The sequence below is a fragment of the Lepisma saccharinum genome, chromosome 3 (assembly GCF_977018435.1).
Source record: "Lepisma saccharinum chromosome 3, izLepSacc3.1, whole genome shotgun sequence".
In the NCBI taxonomy this organism is placed as follows: domain Eukaryota; kingdom Metazoa; phylum Arthropoda; class Insecta; order Zygentoma; family Lepismatidae; genus Lepisma; species Lepisma saccharinum.
Genome location: NC_139231.1, coordinates 88,215,260 through 88,238,070, shown reverse-complemented (window position 1 = coordinate 88,238,070; position 22,811 = coordinate 88,215,260). Strand labels below are relative to the sequence as shown.

Genomic DNA, 22,811 nt, shown 5'->3' with positions numbered 1-22,811 from the left:
GCAAGGAAGAGGGGAGGGAGAGGTTGCCTGGAATGCGGAAAATCGTGTCTGGCAAATTTTGTAATCGCAAGGCTTGGAAAACTTATAAAGCAGTAAAAAGAGAGTTACGATATACATAAGATCGAGATGAACGTCCTAATGTTCAACATGTTTTTTTTTTTTTTTTCAGGGAATTGGCTGAATGGATTAAGCGGGTAAATCTTGCTTACAACCCTTCCACCCCACCCCCCCAGCACCTTCACTTTCTATTTCTCGTGATTTTGCAAATTTATAACGATTTAGAACAGATCAATGCAATACGTGTAACGTATACTTGGTTTGTTGCGGGAGTTATACTAATTTAGGAAGTCGCGGGAAAGGTCCATGGATAAACTCCTAGACCAAAGTATCGTACAAAGTCTTTGGGTAGAAGCAATGAACACTGGGTAAAATGTTCGCTTCTGTACCCCTTATTGGGATAACAAACAACGCCAAGAAAAACTTCCAAACCCATTGTCACTTTCAATTATAGCCTGGAAACGCAAGAACATGCATTTGCTTCACAAGCTGTAAAAGAAACACAGTATTATTAAATAACACTATTATATTGTTATTACAACCAAATAACCAATAGATAAGGTAGAGGTATTTGCAGATTTAGCTTTTATCAAGAAAGAAGCAGTACTGATTTAAATTTTAACAAGAACAAGAATTTATCATCAATTGTCGCCTTCGTCAACTCCTTACAAGAGTAAATAACAAGATTGGAAAATTGAAAGTATCATTAAATCAATTAATAAGATCCTTAAGAAAATATTTGGACCTAAAAGGGATGAGGAGACAGGTGAGTGGAGAAGGTTACATAATTTAGAACTACATAATTTGTATTCATGTCCAGATATTATTAGAATAATTAAATCAAGAAGACTTAGGTGGGCAGGCCATGTGGCACGAATGGGAGAGGAACGAGGAGTTTACAGGATTCTTGTTGGGAAACCTGATGGTAAGAGACCTGTAGGAAGGCCAAGACGAAGATGGAGGGACAACGTTGAGATGGACCTAAGGGAAATCAGTAGGGATGGAAAAGAGTATATAGAACTTGCTCAAAATAGGGAAACATGGAAGGCCTGTGTTGCTGCAGCCATGAACCTTCGGGTTTAAGAAGGCTAGAGAGTTAGTTAGTTTTAGTTAGTTAGTTATCATTAAATCAATTAATACATTTTTTGTGAGGCCCCATTCATCCTTTTGTTCATTCACGTCATGCACTGGTTTTATAAATGTCCACAATTATCAAAATGCTTTTAATTTGATTCATCATACCATAGTTGCATGTACATACGCGTACGTACATATAACGGTTACGCCTGCGCAATAGCATAAATAACTTTGGTACAAAAGGCAATTGCTAATACATTAGTTTCACGTGGTCCAGAAGGTACTTTTTTCCAACTACTTATTGCATTCTTTAATTTATATAATGTTCCATAAAAAATCTACCTTCGCAGTTAAAAACTCCAATAGGATCAGGTATAACTAGTGCAAAATTAACCAGGGGGATGACAAAGGGTAAACCAATTCTCTTTCACAATTAACAACTTTATTTTCATCGCCGAAGATAGGCTTACGTAATTTCAATTTTACACGTTAACTTGCATAAAGCCTATCTCGTAATATGCGTGTAACGGGAAAATGCGACATGTCAGTGATAGTTACGAGATATTAATAATTACTAATTGCAGTCAAGTACATCCTTTTATGTCTATAGGTACTTCACAATGTAATCACACTTTATGACGTAACAACACATACACCCTTGTGCAAATTAATTGAAACAAAGTATGTTTTCTACATTACGTCAGGTTACTGTATTGCATCAGATTTGAGAATCCTGTCTGATCGCTGTAGTGATCATTGACTGATGCAATCATGACGTAAGCAACTGCAGTATTGCATCAGATTTTAGAAACATCACCAGATGTGATTCGACCGCAGGTCGAGATGGATGTGACACCTAGGAAACGCACGAAGATCGTAACATACAGCTAAAATGTATAGAGAGATCGCGTCAGTGGTTGGTGTGAGTTTGGCAACTGTCAGTCGTGTCATCAAGTTGCAGGAGGAAACCGGATCGGTTTCTCCTAAACGTAAAGGAAAGTGTGGACGTAAGAAGAAACCAACTCCTAGAGATGATGCTTACTTGCTTCGACAAAGCAAAAAGGATCCCTGCAAAACGAGTGAAGCACTGACAATGGATTTGTAGGAGAAAGGAATCAAAATTAGTTCCTCTACAGTTCGCAGTCGCCTTATTCCGGTCGGACGAAAAGCCAGAACTGTCAAGAAACAGCTTTCAATGACAACAATGAAACAAAATCGGTATAAATGGGCAAAAAAGTATAAGGAATAGACGAAAGACCAGTGGCAAAAAGTCCTATTCACCGACGAAAGCCATTTTTTTGTACAGGGTCAGCGAAGTCAGCATGTTCGAAGGTCACGAGGAGAGAATCTTCGTGATTGCCACATCGATCAGTCTGTCAAGCACCCACAAGATAAGATGTTTTGGGGATGTTTCAGTTATTATGGTGTCGGAAGCCTGCATCCAATAGAAGAAACGTGCGCTCGCAACAAAATATTGAGGTTCTACGAAAGTGTGCTACTCCAGAGCTGAAAACGAGGTATCCTGACGGTACTGGGATATTGCAGCAGGACCTAGCCCCCTGTTACACATCGAAAGTGGTGAAGAAATTCATGACAGAGCAGCAAATACAGGTACTTGATTGGCCAGGGAATTCTACGGACGTAAATCCCATTGAGAATTTGTGGGCTATATGCAAAAGTTGCCTCCGTACTGTGGACTGTATGACTATGGAGAAGCTCATTTAGGAGCTCATTCAAGTGGTACAGGGATCCAAAAATCAACAGTGACTGTTCGAAACTAGTAGACTCCATGCCAAACCGTGTTCAAATGCTGCTTAAAAATAGAGGAGTTCATATCCATTACTAATGTACGTGTAGGTGAGTTTTGTACATGTATATGTGAGTTTTGTACAATAAACTACTAAATTCATGCTTTGTTTCAATTAATTTGCACAAGGGTGTAACTGCTTCACAAACGTTAAATAAGAAAGAAAAGTCATGAGAATGTCAAAGATACCGAAAAGACCAGGAATACTGAAATATTGTGGATACCAAGAATAACAGGACACCAGTTTTCAATATATGAATATTCCATGTTAATAACTCTCGGTACATAGTGTTTTCATTCTTTCTGACAAGCTGCTTGCTTTCCTGCTGGATATACTAAAAAAAAAAAACACTTTGATGATGAATTCAAACTATGGCTGCCAAGTATTGAGTTTTAGATTCCAGGTTTTGGTATATGTAGCATAACCAACAATATTGATATACTAAAGTACCAGCAAGTCTTGCAATAGTTTTTTTTTTTTTTATCTGCTCACTGCATACACACACCCCTCTGTTCTTTCTTGTTTTGTGTAAAATGTAATGTTTGGGTATACTTTTTTTTATTTAGGAAGCACGGCTGTCCATGTCAAGAAAGTGTTGATGATGAATTAAAGAAGGAAACAGAAGCGGAAGAAATACATGAAGTATACAGCGAAAATGATGCAGATGCTGATGCAGAGAAGTCTGGAGGAGAAGATGGTCCTAACAAAATAAAGAAGAAAGTTTTGAGGAAAAGAAAAAAGCCTAAGAAGTTAATACCAGGTAATTTCATTGAACATTTCCCAGCTGTGTGTGATATTCAGTATTAGTGGTGTGAATAACAAGTGTTTGGATTCCCTCTCATGGTTGAATTCTAGTGTCGGATGCCCTGTAAAATAAGCAAATAAGCTCTTTTTTTTTTTCCAACTCTTCCATAAGCATGTTGACATACAGAGACAAAATGACTGAGGCTAAAAGCTTAGAGCAACTCGTGATGGATTATTATTTTCTTAGCATCTGACCTTGTTACCTATTTCAATCTATAGTCTTTTGTCTGAAAAGAGAATGTCCTGGATCAGGTAGTAATCTCACGTGCGAAGTGAACATCATTTCCCTTGAGACAATATTGCTGTGTGTGCAAGTTCAATGTCAGTACAGTGAGTCAAGACCCTTTGACTGCTATTTCCGCTCCCACGATCATAAGGATCCTCTCGTAACAGGCTTCTATAGCAACCCTTGCATTTACAACCACACAAGGGAGGAAACTATGCACTTACAATAGGATTGGCAACATGTAGTGTCTTCAGTTCTCTTTTGTTTAGTTCTGCAAGTATTGTTTGTCTGACTCAAAGGTTCAGAAGATACTTGGTATAAAATTAAACACTAATAATTTTTTTACCAATTTGATAGTTTTGTAAGGAAAAGATAAATATTAGAAAACTTGTAGGAAGGTATGCTGGAAAGGCAATTTTGAAATGGATCTGAAGGAAATTAGTAAAGATGTTCAAAGTTGGACTGATCTTGCTCAGAATAGGGCAGATGGAAGGCTTGTATTGCTTCGGCAATAAAAGTTTGTGGTTAGGACTGCCAGTGAGTTATAATTTGTTATGCAATTTTTATGAAATTTCCCTACAATAAATGTCCACTCCTGCAGATCATTTGGTTTTAATTTTTTTTACACAGCTTGTGTGGTGTTTTGCTGCATAATGTATATTTCTCTATTCAGGTAAAAGAAAATCAACATCAAATGGAGACCAGAAAAAGTCTGAGGTTAAAATTGAGGAGTGCAGTGAGGAAGAAAGTGGAAGTGAAGAAGATGGTGATGTAAAAATTAAAGAAATAACTAGTCCTGGGAAAGAAATAGCCAAGGATGGAAATGAAGAGGTTGTTGAGCAAGATCAGGAAGTTCCTAACATGGTGCTGAGGTATGTTTGTTAACTTTTGGCAGTAAGAAACTTACTTTTTTTTGGGGGGGGGGGAGGTTCTGAGAGTGGATATAAGGATATTAAAGATTGCAAAATGCCTCTCTATTTGTTACTGTTTTCATTTACTTTCAGTTTTGGATTGGATTGAACCAGGACTGACACTGATGAAGAAACTTCTTACTAATTCCTGTTCATACTATTTTACTAATTCCTTCTTTCACTTCTTTACTGATTTTACTTACTAATTTCTGTTGAACTTTGTACTAATTTGTGCTGACACCTCTTACTAATTCCTGTTGATACTCCTTACTGATTCTTCTGAATATGGAGGCCAGATAATATACTTTAAGTGAAATCCAAGTTTTTCTTTTATTGTTAGGATGTAACTAAATTGGTTAGTAATTATTCAGTATTTTGTCAGTATCAGTTGGGTCCTAGTTCTCTACCCCAAGTTCAATTTCCATTTGAGGGTTCAGAAATCGATACTGTGTATTGAAAAAAAATGTATCCTCGGCAAACAAGGATCCAAATTTTTGTATAATATGTTCATTGTTTCCAATATATTTATTGCAGGGAGCTAATGGAGGAAATGATGAGCGGTGAGGAGGGTAGCTATTCTTCTAGAATGAGCAATAAGTCTGAGAAAAACATGGCTGACTTTGATGGAGAAGAATCAGGATGCGAAGATGAATTGGTACGACTTGCTGCACAGGTTAGCAAGATTTTAATATGATCCACTCTTCTTTTACCATTATATGTTCTGCGTATGTTGCACCAAAAGTTTGTTGTTTCTATTATTTGCTGAAGAATTCCCTTTTTCCAACTTCAGACAAATCATATTTTTTCAGTCCATGTCAACAATTCCTGTATGAATTCATTTTTCTTTTAATTTGTGTGTGTTACAATCAAGTAAACAATTTTTTTACTTGCTTGTACTTGTGTTTACTTGCTTGTAACAATTGTAATTTAATAGAAAGAAATCCTTTACATACAATATAATCACAAAATCCATTTTTCGTATAATACTGGTGAAAATAAATTAAAATTTTGAATTTTGCAAAATATATACTTACAGACTGTAAAAATATTTTGTGCCAGTTTATGGACCCTACAACTTATTACGGTTCTTGAAAAGTATTGGTGATTATATTTGAACCAATACTTTCTGATATCTACTAGCGTATCCTGCATCTCATCAGCCCTAATCAGTATGTATTTACTACTATGCAATTAGGGGAAAGAGCACCTGCACATACTTGTATGTAGAGATGGGTTAAGAATATACTCTGCAGTTTATTTCTTGATCCAGCTCTTGAAATTGAAAATTTGTAGGTGGGAAGATGTTTACTTGAGGAGGGATGTCCCCCTTCACCCCTCCTCCCTGTTCTTGTACTACAGTCTTGATCTTAATTGGCATTTTATTGTCTGTGTTTAAATTTACTCATCCTTTCGGAACTATAATTTTTTGTGTGATATAAAGTTTAATTTTCTCATATTTCTAGGCCCACCTAGCATCCCATGCAATTCCACAGCATTTGACAAGCATGGCTTCACTATATCACCCAAGATTCCACACACCTAAGATATCTTGTAGGCAAGGGAATCATGAAATATCTCGCATATTCTCCCAGTTTAGGATAGAAAATGTCTGCAAGCCAGGCAGTACTCTTCTGTGGGATCTACTACAGGATGACAAAATTGTAAGTAAATCTTATTATATACATTCAGATGATAACATATTTTGTGTTGTAGAATGGGAGATATATTTGTGTTATAAAGAATCAAAGATAAATTTCTTTCCATCACAAAGTTTACAATTTACAAATATAATTGATATCAGACAAAGAAGGGGAATTAAGTGCCACAAATTGTTCCTTTTTGTATGTGTATTTGTTTAGGTGTGTATTTTAATTCAGAAGATTACAACTGTATATTTTCTCTTTTTAAACTGAAGTGATTTAATTTTACTGTGAATAGTTATAATGAAAGGCACACTTGTTTAAGTAGTTAGTAAACATTGCTGCAGCCTCAGGGTCAAATTGGCTACAGCAGCGATCAAACTAGTGGTGGCACACTTCAAAGCTCATGTAACAATGAAAACATTAACCATGTTAAGCCAGGAGAAAATTGCTGTTGTTATGGAATCATTAGACCCCACCCTAATGTTCCTACAATTTATATTCCTCTTGGGCAGCCAAGCCAATTAATGATAAAACCAAGAGGCAATGCATGATTCAAAGTTGTAGACAAAGTTGTTTTCCACAATGGGTTGTAAATTTTAGAAATTTTAGAGTGTTTTTCAATAAGTCCCTAACAACAGCAACTTTCCCCTGACTGTACCATGCCAGCATGGGTTGTATCCATTTCTCCTTGTGAGGTGGCCATCTTCACTCATCAGGATGCAAGAAATGAGGATTTTAAGATTATGTACAATAAAATGTGTACAGCACATTGTGTAGCTTAAATATTTAATATTTAAAATTTACCATATATTTTGTAATTTGTGATGCTTCTTTGCAGGTTCAACTAGGAGAGGGACTTGCAGTTGAAGCTGAGAAAGCTCTCTGTAGTCTGTTGTGTTTTAATACGGAGCGTATAATAAGAATGAAATTCATAGAAGGCTGCCTTGAAAATGTAGCAAATAATTGGTGAGTTAAAAAAAATCAGAAGTACAGTCAACTCTCGATACAGCGACCTTTCACGGTTCCCGGGAAAAGGGTCGTTATTTCGAAGGGGTCGTTATTGGAATTTGCACCAATTTTTAGCTTCAACGGAGCTGAAACTGACACGAAGATTCGTAGGAGACAGTAACACAATTTATCCTGCATAGTTATACAACCTGTAATGCACAGGATGCATGTCATGAGAAGGAAAATAGAACACGAAAACGTTTAAAAAGAGAAAAGGATTTTAAATAATGTTATTTTCTTTTAATTGTGCACAGTCGTTGCTCTTCCCCAAAATTCTTACAATTCTAGTTCATGAGAAACCCGTTTGCAATGAGATCTACAAAAAGAAAAACAATCGTTTATTGCAAGCGAAACTCGAAGAATCTTGACACCAGTTACACTGACGCCAGCAAAAGTCAGGAGATAATCGGGCAGAATGAATGTTGGATTTTATACAGGTCTACTAGAGCATTGTACAGGATTAAATGGTAAGATAAAATCTCTTGGGAGACACAACACAACCTTTCTTGGCACCAGGCCAAAAAAAAATCGCGGCTGTAAATTTTGTTCTGGTTCGGCTGTGTAATATACATCGTCAAAAAAGTCACTTTTTCTTTGCTTCAACCAACATCATATTCATCCCCCTCCCCCCACTCAAGTGATCAGGGCAAACTCTTCCCTGACTTGAATCGAAATCCTGCCTGAAAAAGGAAACATGTTAGTACGTATGCTTTTTTTTTGTCTGTCCCTGCCAATTCCCCTAAGGTTGTGTACTATTATATTTCAGTTATGTAGATCACACTTTAAACTGCATACAGGTATCCAGTGTCAATTAGCCCAACAGCATAAACTGAACTCTAAACAAGTTTTGACACTTTCGCAAGTTCACTTTTCTGTGCAAAATTTATTTGCGATCGATTTCACCACCCGTCTGGAAGTGTCGTCTTCTCTTTGCTGCGGGCGGCATGGTTCCTTCTTCCGTGAAAGGCAGAAAGTAAAAGGCTCGCATCAACTAGCATCGCCATGAACACAAGCAGAAGAAGATGGAACCACCCCGCCGCAAGATAAGAGTTATGGTCTCTTTTTTTTTTTCAGAAAGCTGGAGAAGAGCGGAAGAAACTGTCTTATCCTTTAACTCCTCGCTTTGTGTACGGTGTTTGAATTTCGTAATCATCAAAGCAAAACAGTCTTGTGAAGCTGCAGATTCAAAACAATTCCGTTTTTCTTCTGGATGAGTCATTGTGATTATTACCGTAGTTGATAAGGGCAAGCGATGTTTGCCACCTAGACAAAACACTGGCCTGAAAAGGAAAGGAGGGGGAAACAGGTGGTTGAACGAGTTTTAAAGGACATCGCACTGCACGTGTTGAAGAAGAGAAGTCTTATCAGTAAAGTGCTAATTTTCGAAGCATGCTGCAGAAGGATAAAAAAGAAAAGAAGGGTGGATCGAGCACTGCTTAACGCATTCCCATGCTGTCAATGAACACACGAGCAATGTTTCAGATGCAGAACTTGAATAAAAACCACCGCGTGCCTTATACTGTATACGCATAAATAGGGTATATATGTAGTACTTTTTTTCCCCTGTGTATCAAATTTTACCTTTTTCAGACATTTTCACTAAGTGAGCAAACTTGGAGTCTGCAATTATTGCAGTTGCGACGAAAATTAAAAGCAACATAATCGTCCAATATGTCAGTCCTGATGATACCTTTAATGGAGGCCATGGATGCATAATTCTTCCTCCTTACATGTATATATTTTTACCATGTCAAAAGTCGCATTAACAAAACAATAATTAAATATTGCTAGATAGTGAAACGGACAAAAAACACGTAATTTTATAAACATAGAACATCAATAAGTCTACTCGTCATTGGCAATATTCAGGCTTATTTTTATCAATTGTCAGTAAACAAGTCAGTCCAAGCGAATGGTGGGATGACACCTTTAATGGAGGCCATAGATGCATAATTCTACCTCCTTATATGTACATATATGTTAACCATGTAAAATATCGCATTACCAAAACAAAACAATAAATATTGCTAGAAAATTAGAGACAAAAACACGTAATTTTATAAACACAAAACACCAATAAGTCTACTCACCATTGGCAATATTCAGGCTTATTTTTATCAATTGTCAGTTTGTCCTTGATCAAATTCACTGGTCCCCCCCCCCCCTGCGCACACACACACACACACACACTGATTCCCCCTCCCCACTACTTTCTGAAGAAGTCTATTATCGATGTCTGTTTCTTCTTAGACTGTTCTGCAAAGTCTTTCACTTTGTAAAAGTGAGACCACATCTCTTCACTGGCACCCCTGTGTTTCAGTATGCCTTCATACACATCCCCGCTTTGAGAATGTCTTTGATGGTGGGGACATCTTCAGGCTCTTCTTCAATTTCTTCCTCCCCCTCTTCATCGCTAGATTCCTGCTGCCCTCTGACTATATCCTCATCATCGAGGGTGCCCCAGACAGCAATGTCATTGTCCGCTGTTATGTACTGCTCGTACGTGCAGCCTGGGGCCAAACTCTGCCGAGTTTCTTCATTGTACGGACGAGAGAAAGTCAGGGGGACAGATGCAGGCGCTGTCGATTGGCAGGCTGGGGCTCCTCATACACTGGCGGCAGGCTGTCTGAGTCTTTGGTGGCAGCGGAAGGCACACCGATGGCAGGTTCTTTGTCGACTCGTGGGACAAAGTGGGCATATCGGAAACAGTTTTTAATAACTTCAGGCCTCACAGCCCTCCAACTGGCGACGATTCCTCCCATGGCCCTGAACACATCCCACTTCTTGACTTCCTGGCCCATGTCAAGTTTCCACACCATACCCCGCACAAGCATCTCACGGTACTTCACCTTCACTTGTTGGATTATCCCCTGGTCCAGAGGCTGAAGCACGCTGGTGGTGTTCTTTGGTAAGAAAACCAGCTCGATGTTCCGGAGATTGTCGAGAGAAGGATGTGCAGGGCAATTGTCGACGAAGAGTACGACTTTCCTGTTTGCCGCACCCATCCTCGAGTCCAAACCTCGAAGCTACCTCGTAAAAACCCCCGAGGTCATCCATGCCTTCTTATTAAAGTCATAATCACAAGGCAGGATGTTGCCCTTGAAACCTCGGGGTTTCTTGAACTTTCCGATCACGAGGGGCTTCATTTTATCGCTGCCATCCATGTTGCAGCACCGAAGGACGGTGAGACGGTCTTTACTCCTCTTCGCACCCTTGCACTTATCCCCTTTCACAGCAAGAGTGCGATCTGGCATCAGGTTGTAGAATATCCCCAGCTCGTCAGCGTTGTACACATCTTGAGGCGGATAGTGGTTGAGGATGTTTTGTACCAACGGCAGCCACTTACTCACCGATTTCGGATGGACCGATGCACTTTCTCCGACGACTTTGTGGCTGGATATTTCGTGACGCACTTTGAAACACTCCAGCCACCCACTTGAACATTTAAAGTTATCTATCCCCAACTTCAGGGCAAAGTCATCAGCCTTCTTCTGCATCATTGGTCCATTAATAGGTATATTTTGAGCTCTATGCTGGCCAAACCACTCCAGCATAGCCTTTTCCAGGTTTGCATGCGCGCCTTTCAAATTTTTCGATTTAACATTGTGACCTTCCTTCTGCACTGCGTTCACGATTTCATCTCTCATTTTGAGAATCGTGAAAAACGTCGACTTCAGAATACCATGCCGCCGCGCAATCTCTGTCTTTGTGATTTTCTTTTCGTCCACTTCCTGGATGATCTCGTACTTCTTGATAAGCGTCAAGAATGTCCTCTTTCCACTCATTTTGCCGAAATCACAAGTCCGTAATAAATAGTGTGGGTCGTCAAAAATCGTTTACAAAATCAAATCCAAAAATACAAACAAATCGAAATATAAAAAAGCGTAAGTCGTCAAAATAGCCGTAATCAAAACCAAAAGAAATCCAAAATCGTAATCCAAAACACAATGCACAAATCCAAGATGTAATAGCACAAGCACAAAAAGAGGGTAGTGTATCCAAGAGCAAGCAAAATCACAATGGCAAAACAAGCCTGGCGCGTAAGTAGCGACCGTTGCTGAGCTTGTGGGAGGGGATAACAGAGGTCAAGTGCTATTGGATATCACTCAAGCGTGGTGTGGTGGTGTCTATTTTTAGATCAGGCCCACTTGCGACCCGAAGAGTGCTCGTGAAGGGAAAATCAACACAGCAAATAAAATGAGTGCAAGAAACGTATTTTTCGGTCGATTTCCTTGAATTTTTCAACGTTTTTCACTTTTTTTTTCACGGTTCCTGGGAAAAGGGACGTTACTTCAAGAGGGTCGTTAAATCCGGGGTCTTAGAATCGAGAGTTGACTGTATGCACTTAGGCATTACAAAAGTTATGCTCATTAAAATAATAACCATAGTCAGGAATTATAAAATGTAATATTTGTTAATAATAGTTTGTTACATTTATTTTAATAAAACTTTGGGATGTGACAAGCTGAAAATTTACCGATGCCGATAATTTTTGGAACCGAAACTGATGCTGATATTTAACCAATTCCGATACATAAGATTATTTAACTGAAATGGAATGTTATTTTCAGCATGACAGAAATAAATTTGCTATGTACATTTCTATTGCATATCATATGTATATACATATATATTCTCAAGAAATGTGAATGTACATTTGCATCTACAAAGAGTGCTTATGTGAATCTTTAAGATGAACATAGATTCTCAAGAGATTTAACATTAGTACACAAACAGTTCTTTGAAATGCAAAATGAATTCCTGTTCATAATGTTTCAACTTCAGAAACACAAATTTTGGAAAAACTAAATATGCTGACCAAGGCAGTAATTTATTTTATTAAAAACATAAACTAAACGTAACGTTTCAACCTTCTAGCAAGGTCTTCTTCAGACTCTGTATCAAGTACAAAAGTTTGGTACTTGATACAGAGTCTGAAGAAGACCTTGCTAGAAGGTTGAAACGTTACATTTAGTTTATGTTTTTAATAAAATAAATTACTGCTTTGGTCAGCATATTTAGTTTTTCATAATCATGGAAACAAGGCTTAATGGTGTTACAAGTTTTGGAAGCACTTCTAGAAGTAACCTACTTCTTCTCTTATCGCAAATCTCTCCAGCAACACTGAACACTAGTTCACTGAATACTGATGCAGCAGGTATGCCCAAGTATTTTCTCACCACTTGTTTCAGGTTTGGATACTCATTTTTGAATTTCCAATACAACAGCGGATCCTGGTCAGGTGGACTAGTTGGTTCAGGAATGTACTGTTTTATTTCTGATTTTGTGTTAGGTTGATCCTCTGAATGAGAGTTTGCAATAATTTTATTAAAAAAAAATCTACAATGATGAAGAATCATAACCTAATTTTCAATAATCTTACAAAACTAAAATATAAAACTTATTAGATGCTAAAACTCAAGTATTATCTGTACCGGTTTAAATATCGGATTTTTGACGATGCCGATATGTTATTTTCTGCCAATTTTCATACATCTGTAATCGGCTTCGGCACATTCCAATAAAACTAATACAGTCAAACCCTGATTTTACGTTTTTCAGGGGCCCGTAAATAAAGAAAACGTAAAATGCGGGAAACTTAAAAAGCGGGAAAGCATATGGGAGGGGTGAAACTCAAGTGTCAGTAAGAAATTACTACACAATCGACTTTTTAGGGGTATATTATGTCAAAAATTGTTTAACAATGTAATAGAAGTATGATTATGAATTTCTAAGAAGAAAAAAAAAGCAAGACCTGCTGTTAAAGTCAATGACGGATTAACGGGACCCACTTTCATAGGGTAGGGATGGTGGATGACTGCTTGTAACTGCCACCTATTCGGTTCAGTTGATGCATTTGATTGTGCGGGATCTCCATTTACTCTGTAAACTGGTAATTATATGCTAGTTTTTGAAGTCCTGGGTAATTGGATGGGGAGGTGATCATTTATAGCTGGACGTCAAGCATCTTTATATACTGTAATCAAAGTGTCCTGAAGACATGCAGAATTGTTCAGACTCCACTTTGAGCTGCTTATATATATCCAGTCCCGATCAGCTAAACAGCATGAAGTGAACAAAACAAGCTTTGTCAAAGTTATGCATTTTTAGACGTCGCAATAAATTATCAGATGGGGTTACGTATACTTTTTATAGTAGTCAGCCCTCACTTTGCCATCTTTTCCTGCCTATGACGTTCTCCTTTTTTTTTTATTTCAGAAATACTGTCCAAAGGGGGGTGGGTTACGACTCCATCATCCCCCCTCCCCTTGGGCATACCACTGAGTGTTATTTACATCCACATTAATCAACGATTTATTATTAGATTTATAAGTATTGCAGAGGGTAAACCCCCCTTCCACCAATATTTTCCCCGTAAATAATGTTTCCCTTTTTTTTTGTGTGTGTCTGTCTGTCTGTCTGTCTGTCTGTCTGTCTCTCTCTCTCTCTCTCTCTCTCTTTTTTTTTTCCGTCAACGTTTTAATATTGCGTGATTTATTTTCAGCACGTGAATGGTTCCGAAGAAAACTGTGATTATATCATTCTTAGCATCATGTGCATTTCCATCCTGCACTGCTCCGTGTGTTCAAGGTGTTTATCAGAAGGCAGAACAAGAAAAAAAAATTGTCCTTTTTTTTAACTTTTGCATTGTGTCTGCTGCTCGTGTTTCCTAATCATCAAAGCAAAACAACCTTCTGAGACGAGATTCAAAACACTGCCGTTTTTCTTCACTTCAGACTGAATGAGTCATAGCTCTGAAGCCAGGAGACGAAACATTGGCGTTGGTTGCCAGCTGCTCACTGCTCGCAGACACCCCTCCGACCAGTTTGTAATGGCGGGAGGGGAAGGGGGAGATGAACAGATGGTGGAGCAGCATGACATCTTATCAGAAGTGTGCTCAGTCCCGCCCTGCCAAGTTGCAGAAAGAAAAAAAGGAAAAGGGGGGTGGGGTGGAGGAACAATCACTGCTTGACACTTTCCCATGTTGTCAAGTCAATGCTTCAGACATAGGAGTAAGATTTCCGACGCAAGGCATTAAAGAATGAGAAACAGGTTCAAGTCTTTTTTCTTTTTACTTGCAGTACGCTATGTTCGTTGAATGTGCATATTCAGGTTCAAGAGCAACTGCGTAATTTTAGATGCCAGAGGAAAAGAGACAGGAGATTGCTTTTTGCCTTTATGTTAATTGGTTAAGATGTCTCGTGTAAAGGGGCTCACTTCCACACAAGCAAGAAAATCGGGGCAGCAATACTTGGCACTTCTCAGTGATTACAAGACTAGTGATGATACCATGGGGGCATGAGAAGGCAACCCCCCTCGCTTCAAATGAGAAAAAGGTGAAGATAAAGTTCCCAATGCACTTTGCACCATGCCGTGATGCATATATAGCGGATGTGGGAGATCATGTGATCAGCACCATGCTCCGGCCATCTTTACCCCACATACTCTTCGATCTCTGCCAATTTGGAGGTGACGTGATCAGCACCATGCTTGGGCAGCCTTAATCCTCCAAGGTTGCCCCCAGGTACAAATTTATTTTAGGCTGGGTGAGCCCCAGAGCCACTTTATGTGGTAGCTTGGATCACCCGCATTTTAATAGCATTTAGATGTGCACTAAATTTGGCTGCTCTCAGAAAATATTGCTGCACCCCTCGTTTATTCACTCATTTTTCCTGGCACCATCACTTTACAACACACGAGTTACGTAATCTGCATAAAATAATCCATTATCTGAATCACGCAGAAAAATACATGTCCGAACTTCGCTCCCCTCTTCCCCCAAACAATTGATTTGACAAGAATATTTTTCTGTCAGTGAGTAAAATATCGCTCATCTATCCATAGAAAAAAAGAATCAAGTTAGCTTCAGCTTCATTCTGATGATCAAATGGCATTAGCATTCATAAAAAAACTTCAGATTAAAAATAATTTACAGTGAAATATAGACTAGATCCAGTCGTATTTCCTTAGGAATCTAAATGACTTCCCATTATGGAAGTGCAGTTCTTATTCAGTATCGGATAGCGGAGGTTGGCAAACCCTTCTTATTTTTTTTTTCTTTCTATTCCAATGCTGCAGACAAGAAGAAAGGAAAAGTTTTGACAAACAAGCATCCTTCTCGCTTTTCATTTTCCGTCCCGTCAACTAGGAAGGATTCTGTAAATCTGTCTGGGCAAAGAAGCGAATCATGATCAAGTCTTGTTGTCAATTTTCCTGTCGGACTGGGGAGAGCGAACTTTCGTTGTTCAAATTCTAAGGCAGGCACCATTTAGCGAGAATCTGTTTGGCAACTGTGTGCTTGTTGTCTGATCCTGTGGCAGAAGAATCGGCTCATTGTATGTTTACTGGGAATACAAGAAGTACCGTTTTCCCTTCCTGTCTGTAAAGGTAGGTGCGACAAATGCAAGCTGCACCCTGCCTCCTCCTCCCCCCCCCCACCTTTCACTGAACCATGCCTCTTCGCTCCCTCCTCTTACATGAAAGCCTAACATCTGCAAGTTCAAGGTCGCATGGTGAATGAACCAGCTTCGAAAGCAAGAAAAAGGAGGGATAACTCGCGTGGTCAACAGAACAGATTTCTGCCAAATTTTAAGACATCGTCACGGCTCGGAAAACGTATAAAGCGGAAAAGTGGAGTTAGAACAAACGTAAGATCGAGGTGAACGTTCTATTATTTAACATGGCCTTTTGCCGGGGCTTGACTGGATGGACGTATTAAGCGGGAAAACGTATAATGCGGGAACATAAAATCAGGGTTTCACTGTATATAGTAAATGAACACTTACTTGTATTGTATCCATTTTTCTGGCACACATTGCTTTTTTATTCACAGAAATTGAACTGTCTGAAAGTAACAAGAAATGTTACTCTTTGTATCAAACAGTCATTATCAGGCAATTCAAGTAAGGTATATTTTCATAGGCTATAATGTTTCACAGGTGAAAGTTAATTCACAGGTAACATAGTTTCTTCTTGTATTGAAGGAAGCTGGGGGAAGTTGTATTTCTAATATTAGTATTATACTGGGTATTTCAGTTGGAAGTCTGTGGCATTATGTGTGACATCTTGCTGATTGTGATAGAACTGGTGAATAAAAGTGGGAACATCTGGAACAGAGACATATCACAATCTGCTGCTGTTCATATCAAACTTACATTTCACTACAAGTATGATCACAAAAGTTACATATTATTAACATGTAAGACTTCCCACAGAAATATCCTGCACGTATTTCATACGCAAAGCTTGGCATTTGAGCATTGCGAATTTGGATGTTTTCTGATAAATTTCGAAGGCCTACTGCCTTCATTAACTGAGGATGCGACATCTGGAATGGGGATGTTAGTGCATCACTTCGTTTATTCCCGGGTGGAAGTGCTTCCATTTTCTCCCATCTGGCAGCACCGGTGTGTGTTTCTTAGTTTGCATCATCTGCTGTGCTTTCCGCTGGCAGCAATTTTGGTTTCCATCATCTGTTGCTGGTGGTGACTGGCAATTTGGGTTGTCGGCTGTGTTGTGTTGCTTGATGCAACATGGTTCATGCTCCTTACGTGGGTGGGATGGGGGAGGGGCAGGACTGCATTTTTTCTTCTTGTGGCCTGGGATTTATTGCAGAGCGGTGCCATGTTGTGCTTGTCTGTTGTCTAGGTTTAGTGCTGGTTTATGTTGGATGATGGCATGTTTTTCTTTATTTATGTTTTCCTTGAGGGAGCTGGTTGGGTGAAATATGGATGGATGTAGAGGAGATGGGATGGTTATGGTATGGAGGTGCTGTGAAAGGCCTGATCCTGGTATGTGTTTTTTGGCATCTTTTACATCCTTGATCCGTTCTTGAACAGTACATATGATAAGTCCCGATTTATAATAATATAAGATTCATTCATTATGACACTTGATCGCTGGTTGCCATGCAGTGAACTATGATAAACTATGCAATTGGATAGATAAGGTTTATTGCCTGATGACGACTATTGGATATAGTTGAATATTGTGTAATAAAAAAAGATAATGTGTGCCATAAATATAAATAAAACAAAGGTAAGTGTTCACATATATATGTGGCCTATTTTATTGCAATAAGTGTGATGGTATAAGGCATTAGCTCTGCATTAATGAATGATTGTTTACATTTCTTTTGTATTTTTGCAGGTCAGTTGTTATTTCTTTGCGGTTGCTGCCGAAACTCTTTGCTTCATTCCAGCAGTTTCGTGGTATGGGAACGCACCAGATTACAACATGGGCAGAGAGAGACCTTAAAATGATGGATCACTTTTTTAATAATTTGAAAGTGTACAGAAAGGAAGGTCCGAAGGTCCCTTTGTACTCCCACCAAACTGAAATGCAAGTGAGACTTCAGTTCCTTACGGCTGTGTTCTCCTCAACAGCTTCTCCAGAAAATTTTAAGTGAGTATGTAAGATATAGGGCTGAGCCGATACCACTTTGAGCAGAAACTCTTTCTGATTCTTACAAATAGTGATAATTTGAAGTTTTTAGAATATTTATAAAAATGTTAACATGAAAGTATTCCATTGGAACTATACAGTTTCAATGTACCAGAGTTTTACTTGAAAACATTCATAAGTTCTATATACATATATAAATATATAAGGTAATGAAAATAGAATTGCATATGTATAAATTCACTTTACAAAACTAAGGCATGTGAATTATGTATTTATATCATGTACATACGCTGCTTGGAAACTTTGCATTCTTCAAGAAATAGACAGCTTTTGAACAAACTCCCCTAATAATGGAAGTTTAATTTTTAAGATTTTACGCATTTATAACAATGCATTGGGGACATGATCAGTAAATAATTTTATTTATATTTTGACTCAAATGCTTTTAAAAGATTTACGTATTTTGGAATATGGTTCAATTTGGGGTTCAGTTTTTTTAAATTATTTGTTTTGCATAGTAATGTAAGGTAAAATGTAATGTTTTTGGTGGTGGTGTTGTTATTTTATTCTTACTGTACCTTCACAAAGTACTGTATCTGGCAGGTTGGCTGTTCATGACACAAGTAAATTATTATTATATTCACTGTTGTATATTGCAGAACTATACAAAAACCTTGGAAAGTCAGCAAAAATTAAATGAAAACCTGAAGACACAAATTTTCCTTTTTTACCTGAATTTGCTTCTTTGTGGCACAAAATCTGTTTCAGAATGATTTTAAACTTTTCTTGTTCTTGTTAACAGCATGGGTTAAACTTGATTTCTTTGATTGGCATGTGAAGTTGAACACTTCACACTTAGTTATTTGCATGTTAATGAATTACAGGATCTGAGAATTTGGAAAATTAATCGTAAATTATTATTGGAGAAACATGGAAAAGTCAAGGAAGTGGCTTTGTCCAAACGAGTATGAACCTTGTCATTGTGTGTTCCAGTTGATCTCGTGACCAAATTTATCATTATGTCACATGTGTAAATTACCACTGATTAAAAATTTAGTGCAAAAGAGTAACTTGGACTAGATTTGGAAGATAGCTAATTCAATTAAATAATAGAATTAACAGCTGGCACACAGATGCATTTCTCTCATTTGTTTCCGAAATGGTTAGTGCTGTTGCCTTTGGTGTGAGCAGTCTCAGGTTTGATTTGCAGTGGGTAAAGGTAAAAGGTAAAGTGCTCCCCTGTGCATAGCACCATGCCATGAAGGTGTATAGGGGGTGTGGGGGGTAACGCCCCACACTTTCTTGATCCGGTCATGAGTAGGGGTGATGTGATCAGCATCATGCCCCTGACCGCCTTTACCCCCCCCAGGGTTTCCCCCAGGTACCCACGTAATTCGACGCTGGGTGGGTGCCGGGGCCGCTTCCATCGTTAGAAAAGTTCCCGGATTTGAACCGGCCGGGGATCGAACCCGGGACCTTTAGCATGGTAGTCAGACGTGTTACCGTGATTTGCAGTGGGAGTCTCCAAAACGATGTTGACCCAGCATCGCAAGGACAATTGGGGAGTTACTTTAAAAGAAGTAGTGGTGGACTTTGGTCTCAAAAGCCAGAAAGCAGCAGCAATGTAACTTGACACACTTACCATTTGTCACTCGGTGAAAAAGCCATTTGGCAGGCAGCCCTTTAGAGGGCTGCTGCAGTATGGAGTTTAGTTTTTTTTTTGTTTAATGGCCACTATTATTATTCAAACAAAATTCATATATACAGTATTGGCCAAATTATTGAACTCATTGTAAAGGAAGCATATTTCCTTGTTTTGAAAGTGTTCTAAATAAATATATTTGACGATTGTTATAACTTTTTATGGGATTTAACTGTTTGTTTGCTTCAATATAATCATGTTCCCCACAATATTTTCTTTTACTGTGTCCCAAGAATAGATGGCAGCATGATTCTTTGCATATTCACAAAAATGCCTGGAACAATACATACATTGTTTACTGTGTTATTTATGCTATTTTTTTGGTTATAACAAAGGAAATAATATTAATTCTGGTTGTTGTAAGAGTATTCTTTATTTGTATCTTTGGAGCAACACGTAATTTCATAAACCACGTGGTTTGAAGTTTAGAAAAAAAGAGTAAAATGGAATTGTACACAAACAATGATTAAAATGGGCTCGAAAAGTGCCAGAGTGGTCATACAAAGTACTGACAGCAGTGGCGGCTGGTGGTCTGACCCTATGGGTGTGCACTTCAGCCTTGCATCCAAAAAAAGTGTTATAAATACTCAAATACTCACACCAGTTTTTGCGTACATAATGATGCTAAACCTATTGGCAACCCAAGTTATTACCACCTTTCATTGAAAATGAGGTTAGGGAGAGTTGTATTTCATGAAAAATGTTATTATTTGTTTTGAGTTTATTTTTAGGTTCATTTATGCACAGAAGAGCAGAGGCGACCTACAGTTTAAAGTGGGATCCGAACCACTGTGTGTGTCTGGGTGCGTGGTTATTTGTTTTTAAAAATAATTGGATTTATTGTTGTAAAGAATTACTAGAAGTTACTGCTGAAGAACTTAATAAGCATATTGCAAACTCATGCAAGGATTTAAGCTGAGAGATTATTGTTATTTTGATGCCATTATGTAGGTAAGAACTAAACACATTATCGCATACCTACAAAAAACACTCATAGTATTTTTAAAATAAGGCTATTATTTTTCATCATCAAAGCCGTAAATATATAATATGGCCATGATTGATATTGGACCAAGGTGGAAAGTAGGAGCACCAGGGTGGACAAGAGGGTGCTTCCCTGGGTGAAAATATTATCTCAAGCCGCTTCTTCAAACAAGGTACCTGATCCAAAGAAAAGAAAGAAAATCAATCGTAAACTATCTAGCAGTTTACTCTGATAAGCTTACTTTTCATTTTTTTCTGTGCAAGCTTTCTAAGCAATCGATTTCACCACACATCTGGTGGCTTCGGCAGGTATGTACTGTCTTGTGCGGGCGGTGTGGTTCCTTCTTCTTCCTCTTGTGCTCGTGATGGTGCTAGTTGATGTGGTCCTTTCACTTTCTGCCGTTCTGGTGTGGGTGTAGTGCTTCCTTCTTTTGCAGCATATTGGGGTTTTGGTGCTGTAGGCGTCAATTCTCAGGCTCGTTGTCTGCTTCTGTGGAACAGCGTTTGTTCGCATGTGTGTGTGTGTGGGGGGGGGGGGGAGCAGGTTGGGTGGGTATGCATATTCCTGATAGCAGGAAGCCAGATTTTATTGAGGGCCCCAGGGTTAGTGTTGAGGTCGGTGGGAGTGGTCATTATTGCATAGGTTTCTTTTGAGAACCTTTCCAAGGTGGATTTCACTTGCATGACTATTTTGGCAGAGTCTATGTTATGGTTTTCGTCTATAAGGTGGCAGGAAAGGCCTGTTCTTCTCCTTCCAAGTCGGTGGTCAGCATCAGGCTCCTGGAGCCTACCATCAAGTGCCCGCTTTGTCATACCTCCATAATAGTTTCCACAAGTGCAGGTTAGGTCAGGATGTCAGGGAGGCCGATCCATTTTTCTTTTATCGTTTCTTTCTGGGGGCATGGCTAGTTCATTTTTCTTTTGGTAGTATCCAGGAGGTGGAGGAGTTCCTGTCGGCTGTACCCATTGTTGAAGACAAGGGAGCTGATATGATCAAATTCAGTCTGCAGGTCTTCAAGATTTGAGGTAAGGTTGATGGCTCTGGAAGAAGTTGATCCAAATGTTGTTTTTTTGCCGTGCAGAGTGACCAGAAAGTTTGTAAATGTATTGCATTCCAGAGTTGGGTTTCCTGTATACATTGGTCTTGAATTTGTCATTGTTCCTGCTTATGGCTAGATCCAGGTGAGCCGAGTTATATAATCGTACGGCTTCTTGTAATTGCTCGTGGTTTTTGTAAAGATGGATGGAGTTGTCAGCATATCGTCTGTAGCCAATTCCAGAGAGGACAAGACATTGGTTTCTATTGAGTTCATAACTATGTTTGAGAAGATAGCAGATAGTGGGTTTCCCATGACCAGGACTTCATCTTTATAGAAGTATTGGCCTTCGAACTGTAGTGCAGAGGTTTCTAAGCAAACTTTCAGGAGGGATATGATTAGATCAGTCTCATACTTGCCTTTTGTGTTGGTTAACCTTTTGGAGCCCAAGGCCATTTTCACAGGTAACCAACCCCCTTGGTGCCCGAGCCAATTTTGATAAAAATGCAGAGTTTCAATTAAATGAGTGTAGATCGGAGGCTAATTGCCCTAGAGAGATGAATGATATACCGTTGTACGCGGAATGAACCAGAGATTCAGACTATATAAAATTTATGCAAATTCAGCGTATATGGTGGGGGGGGGGGTTGGGGAGAACCCCCAAAATTTTGGAATAATGGGGATTTCCCCCCTCCCCCTAAGAAAAAAGTACATGACAGTGTTGACGTACACATGGAAATTATCGCTGGCATGTAAGGAACACAACAATATTTGCATTATTATCGTATGACCAATGTAACGCGAGTTGTATCCCCAAAGGGAATGGTCAACACACCACTGATTCAAGCTTCAAAATGTAGTGTTATCTTGAATTGACTGTAGCTCAAAGGCTAATTGCCCTAGAGAGATGAATGATATAGCGTTGTATGCGGAATGAATCAAAGAATCAGACAATATGAAATTTATGCACATTCGGTGTATATATGGAGGGAGAGGGGGAAATCCCCCCCCAATTTTTTTTTTTTAAAAATTGGGGTTTCCTCCACCCCCTCCCAGAAAAAAGGACATGAAAAGGTTAACATGCACATAGGAATTATTGCTGGCATGTAAGAAACTGAAAAATATTTGCATCATTATCGTATGACCAATG

General features: G+C 38.8%; 1 protein-coding gene across 2 annotated transcripts in view; it reads left to right on the top strand.

Annotated features, from left to right (window-relative positions):
- Window positions 1–22,811, top strand: part of puf (ubiquitinyl hydrolase 1 puf) — a 186,156-nt gene that overhangs the window by 39,430 nt on the left and 123,915 nt on the right. Inside the window, exons 9-15 of one of the 2 annotated variants that reach the window (XM_083118990.1) lie at window positions 3,509–3,702; window positions 4,646–4,844; window positions 5,418–5,556; window positions 6,347–6,544; window positions 7,365–7,492; window positions 17,684–17,938; window positions 20,372–20,443. In XM_083118990.1, the coding sequence (XP_082975116.1) occupies window positions 3,509–3,702; window positions 4,646–4,844; window positions 5,418–5,556; window positions 6,347–6,544; window positions 7,365–7,492; window positions 17,684–17,938; window positions 20,372–20,443 (1,185 nt within the window). The remainder of the gene's footprint in view (window positions 1–3,508; window positions 3,703–4,645; window positions 4,845–5,417; window positions 5,557–6,346; window positions 6,545–7,364; window positions 7,493–17,683; window positions 17,939–20,371; window positions 20,444–22,811) is intronic. The other variant, XM_083118991.1, reaches the window with a different exon arrangement.